The sequence below is a fragment of the Cottoperca gobio genome, chromosome 4 (genome assembly GCF_900634415.1).
Source record: "Cottoperca gobio chromosome 4, fCotGob3.1, whole genome shotgun sequence".
Taxonomy (NCBI): Eukaryota; Metazoa; Chordata; class Actinopteri; order Perciformes; family Bovichtidae; genus Cottoperca; species Cottoperca gobio.
The window spans coordinates 12,689,656-12,695,382 of record NC_041358.1 but is presented as its reverse complement, the minus strand read 5'-3'; the positions used below and the strand labels follow the sequence as shown (position 1 = coordinate 12,695,382).

At 42.7% G+C, this 5,727-nt stretch overlaps 1 protein-coding gene across 6 annotated transcripts in view; it reads right to left on the bottom strand.

Moving 5' to 3' along the window:
- lrp8 (low density lipoprotein receptor-related protein 8, apolipoprotein e receptor) overlaps positions 1–5,054 on the bottom strand; it is a 157,648-nt gene extending 152,594 nt beyond the window's left edge. For all 6 annotated transcript variants that reach the window (XM_029430058.1, XM_029430059.1, XM_029430054.1 and 3 more), the window contains exons 1-2: positions 4,923–5,054; positions 3,761–3,886 (exon numbers count right to left, since the gene is read on the bottom strand). In XM_029430058.1, coding sequence (XP_029285918.1) covers positions 3,761–3,886; positions 4,923–4,989 — 193 coding nt within the window. In that variant the 5' untranslated portion in view covers positions 4,990–5,054. The remainder of the gene's footprint in view (positions 1–3,760; positions 3,887–4,922) is intronic.
- Positions 5,055–5,727: the final 673 nt, after the last annotated feature.

The following is a 5,727-nucleotide window of genomic DNA, read 5'->3' as shown; positions in this document are numbered from 1 at the left end:
AGTTACAGTATGTGAGACGGAGGGCAATTGTAACATCTCAAATTGCACCAATCAGAACTAAAAATGAAAAAGAATTATAATAATAATATTATATATATATATATATATATATATATAAACCCTAAATATAAAAAATGATATAAAAACAAAGAAAAGCAGCAAATCCTGAAACTTTACCAATGTTCCGCATTTTCGCTTGACAAATGTCCTAAACAACTATGAAAATTGATAACAATTCATTTTCCATCAATCAACTCATTGATTAATTTAGGAATCATTGCACCTCAAATCACCACGACTGATTTCACAGTTCTGTTTGTTAATACATTCTCACAGATGTGTTTGTACACAGTGCAGAGAGGGAGAACAATTGAAAGCTACCATGACATAACATTGTTCGGCCGGTGGCAAGTATTTTTCAACGAGGGTTGGCGAGAGAAACTGACTGCAGCTTTATAGTAGGGCCATATTGTATGTGTGATTACAGAAACACAGAAAGCTGGAAGTGTGAGGGTAAAGAACACTGACCTCAGACCTGCCGTCTTCCTATAGTGCATTCACATTTAAACAACAGCTGTTGATGGTGATTTTTCCAACCATTGTGGATCTATGTTTCCCACTGATCCGCCCCCCACTAAAAAACATCTTAAAAATACATTTTAAAAAAATTCCCCAATGCTTAGGCCCGACAGGGGGTCAACTTTTGCCCGGCGGACCATTGGCTTTTAATACACTGGCAGAAACACTGCACGAGGTTCAGATATGAGATGATTTTACAGTGGCACTTTGGATTAGGCATGTTTAAATCCACTTAAATCCTCTGAAAAAAGATCTGACCTTTTTTCCGTATATTCCTCAACCAAAATATAGGTCATACAGAGCCGTGCAGAGGTGAAGAGTTGCCGTGTGTCTGTATACATGTGTGCACGAGTGTTGTGTTCACTACAAAGAAAGCACACACATGAACAAAAACCCCTCCACCACCACCATCACCACCAATTTACTGTCTCCCAGGGCAACCAGAGCTAGATCTACCAAGAGGCATGTTGAGAATGAAGGAGAGGAGAGGAGAGGAGCAGAGAGGGAGAGTGAAAGAAAGGATAGACGAAGGCACAAAGGACAGCCAAATCTATCAAGACTTATTCTAACCCAACTGCTAGTGGGAGGATGCTATAGGGGTAATCCCTGCAGTGACAGACCTGTGTGTGTGAACTGAGAACGAGATGAGTAATGTGACCACTGACTGATAAGCGCACAATGCTATTGCTCATACTCACACATGCAAACAGTGATGGTGGTTTACGTGCACATTGCCTCAACAGACTAGAGGGATGGCAGGAGTCAATGTAGCAATGACACAATGGTATCATGCAATGTTATAATGCATTTAAAATCCACCGTCTCGAGCAGAATGTCTACAATCTTTACCCGGTCATACTGTAATTTGTTGGGACAGACATCAGAAGTTAGCCAGCTCAAAACGATATATAAAGATATCATTTCTAATATTTTTTAAATACATCATACTTCGATGCATTCACGTGTTTTAGGTTACGGTAAGAATTCAGAAGCAAGACAGAAGCAAGACCAATGACAGCAAAGTGAGTGTTCCAGTCATCCAATCAGGTGTTGGAAGGATCGGATGCTTAGCGAGTGAGAGCAACGTTATTCACTTGATGTACAGCCTACGTTAAATGAAACCTGCTCCAGACACATTTAGCTTTGCCACACCGCCATGAGTGAAGCAAAACTTGTTGGCTTTGCTAGGTTAACCGTCCCCTCATGTTCTTTACAATTCATCCTCTCCCGTCTCTATCTGCCCCTCTGCCCATTTTCCAAAATGCTCCGATTTTCCTCATGAGCTCTGCTCTCCACTGTCCTGTTCCTCTCAATCAAATCGGTCCCATCTTTTCTGATTCTCATTCTCCTCCTCAACCTCCTCCCCGCTGAACTCTGCTGATGATATTGGGTTTTGGGGAGGGGGCACAGTTGCAGTGCTGGCATCTGCTCGAAGGGCTGGCATGCTGCCAGCCACTGAGCATCACTCCGGCAACCAGAGTCACGCCGTTGGATTTATCTCCAACCAACCTGTCAGCTGATGCTCTTTGTGGGCGTAAGACGAGTGGGCATAGCATTTGCACTGCCAAGGTGCCCACATGAGATTTAAAAATGGAGGGGGGGGGGGGTGGAAACCCCTTAGTAGGTGCTACAATGCTGGGGAAGCTCCCAACTTCCAACACAGGCTGAGGGCTGAAGCACTCAAAGAAAAGAGAGTTCAATGTATGTATGAGGGGAGAGCTGGAGCAGGGGATGGAGGTCGCAAAAGAGAGTATAAGGCACAGCAAGAGATAAAAGGTAGATACAAGGTGGAGACTGAGCAGGACAAGAGATCGCGAGAGTGACAGGAGAGCATAACCACATCTCAAAAAGAGTTAGGAGCGAAGAGGAAGAGCACATTTCTGTCACAGACAAAGTGGCTCAGTTAAAAGAACAGTCTGTCACCTTGTGGCTTGAGTATCATTTTCACATTCTCTTTGAACAACTCTTCAACCAAAACAATAAAGTAAACCTGTTAAGAGAGAAGGAGAGCTCATTCAAATCTACTTCCACTTCCATCAAGTACTGCACACCAAATGTCCAATAATTCCAATCAATCTCCGCGGTGAATGAGACGTGCTTGTAAATGTCACGGCATTCATCCAGGGAATCTCCCGAGTTATTCAGCGGCTACCTTCATGGTGGGCGTGCGAGATGAGAGAACCATGGGTTTGGCGTTCTGGTACACAAGATAAGCGATTAATCAATTGGCCGCTAATATAACCATTCAAGCAATTAGTACCATGACAAATGTATAAGCGATGATTACTCGGCTGGTTGTCCGTGCAATTTCCTGAGTAGAACAGAGTCAGTCAAATCAGAATCATGTCCCACGGGTGTTTTTCACCCATTTCTGAATGACATAATACAATATTTGATCGCCCGATATTACATATGCGATTCGGTATTTGAAACTCCAATTACAAACCACCTGCCTAAAGAAGCAGAGGCACCCATGAGAAGCAAAGCAGCCAATTTGTGATCAGCCATATCTAAGACACAGTGTTTGCATTAGAGCATTTTGCATTACTTAGCAGTAGGTGGTCGTGACTCATAACGCTGCAATTTTATCATACCATTTCCGAAACGACCCACTCTGCGAAGCCATTATATACCCAAAGCATTATGAGACCGTATAGCAGGGTGAGCTGATAACAGCAAGATAAGGGTAATAATGATACTATTATAAAATAGCCCAGTAGTATCGCAGCTCTCCTTGTGTCAAAAGGTTTTCTTAAAGAGTGAAATTAGTAGAACATTTGCTAGATTCCTGTGGCCATGTGACCTGACCAATGATCCAGGATCAGCAGTTCCTGCACAGACATCTGCAGACTAACAACTGAAAAGGGAGATTCCAGAGGGGCCCACAGCAACATAATAATCAGCTTATTCTCAGTGTAACTTCATGCATTCAAAAGTTACAACATGGATAAGCTATCTTCAGCATATACGTATATACAGTTAGGTACCCGCTCATATCAAAGAGCAGAATGCATAGTCATCATCAAATAATGGTCTGATGCCGAATGTGTGCCCATTTCTAGAGTTTTGGAGGACCTGTTTGTAACATAAATGACGGCAGGTATATTCAAGTTTCATGGGGCAGCAAGCAAAGGCATCACTGCGCTTATCTGCCAATATAACAAGACTCTGGGCTACTTACGACAGTTCTCCTCATCGCTGCTGTCTGAGCAATCATCATCATCATCACATCTCCACAGGGTCGGGATGCACCGTCCGTTCTTGCACTGAAACTGTCCTGCTTCACACTCTGTCTCTGTATTAGTTCCTATGTTGTCATAAAAACACAAAAATCAAGTTGTCAATCACTTCTTTGGTTCATTTAGTGATCAGAATGTAAGATACGATAAACACAATATGAGATTAAAGAATACCATAACCTGTAATAAAGTCACTTGTAAATGTATGTCTTTAGTAGCATAGATACATGGTGGGGGAACTGAAGACATTCACAGGGAAGAAGCGGTGTAAGTACTTTATTAAGACCAGGCTATGGCAAAAGGGGTCTTGACTATCAACTGTTTACATGGCTGTTTCTTGTTTGTGGGGTTAACTTGTATGTTGCAACAATCTCCACTTTTCAAAAGAGTCTCAAATAGAATACATACATGCATTTACTGCAATAAAGCAGGTAAATAATTCTGCCCTGAGCATTGTGGGTTGTAAAGTGGTCAACAGCTATAATTGCTCTAAATCTTCCCGTACTGCGGGGCTTCCTCCAATAATAATTGTTTTAGTGTGTTTCTCTCCAATCCAACATTCCCACAACATGGTTTACACTTTTCCTGTCATAATGTGCTTATAATGGGCTTGTTTGATTGTATCAATAGGCTTTGGTGCCACCGAGGCTCGCTACCACTAGTGTCCTGCTGGCAATTCAACACAAACATCTGTTTAGGAAAATCTATTTAAGCATCTTTTTGGCTGCAGCTTGCAGCTACAAAAACACCAAACGCAGACCCCTGCAGCCTTCACATCACCACAGGCAGCGTTTTCTCGCAATAACATCAGCCTACAGCATTTAGACACGTGTTGGGGTTGTAGGCTACGGATCTTTTCTTCCACGTATTGTAACCTCCTGTCACCAAGGATCGCATACACTGCGCGGACAAAAGTGGTGATCCAGGTGTGTGAGCCATTGCATGCATGAGATGACAGAAGTCTTTGAAAGGCATAGTAGTGCAGCAATACGAAGCGGACTACATTGAGAGATGAGCCGTTTCTCAGTGAGCAACGATCCCCAAAGCGTTGCCGCGTCCGTGGTGCGATGCAAATTCACCTCCTCGCTAAGACAAGTGTCTTACCTTTAGCGTAATGGAGCTCCATGAGTAACAAATGGAATAGCACAAGCTTTCCGACTTCTGTCCACATCTTTAGATCCTGGGGGGGTCTACGGTTGTGTTCATGCAAGTGAAAAGCCACTGAAGGATCCCCAACCTCTCAATCGCTCTGTGTGTTGCTCTCTCTGCCTCTGCTCCTGAGTGTGTGAGTGTGTGTGATCAGAGCCAGGCTCTCTCCTTTCTCTCTCTGCCTCGGCTGCAATTTGAGTCAGTGACGCTTATGGGCGGGATAGCTGAGGGTTGTGCCTGCCTGCGGTTAATGTAGTAGTTAGAGAAACTACAACAACTGCGTGTGTTACATCTTATATAGCCTGTCGACGACTTGCAAATCGTTGTTATTTTTATTTTTATTTTTTATAATAATTAAAAAACCTTTTTTAATTAATATCTCACCCATGCCACTTTTGCACTTTTGTCAGTTAGCTAGCTAACAGCTATATGAATATAGGGCCAGAAGATGGTAGGCTAAGCTTAGCTTAAGGCCTGGAGACACGTGGAAGTAGCTAGTCTGGCTGGATCTAGTAAAAAAATACAAGCTCTCTAATTAACACTTTATATCTTGCCTGTTTAAGCCTTTCAAAAAAACGAAGCTAACAACTGGAAACCAAGTTAGGAGACTAAGCTAACTGTCTCCTGGCTGTAGCTTCATATTTACGTAGGCTAATGGACATATATGAGAATGGTAACAATCTTCTTGTCTATCTCTCGGCAAGAAAGCGAATAAGTGTAGGCTTATGTGTAAATGTCAAACTATGTGAAGTGAAATATT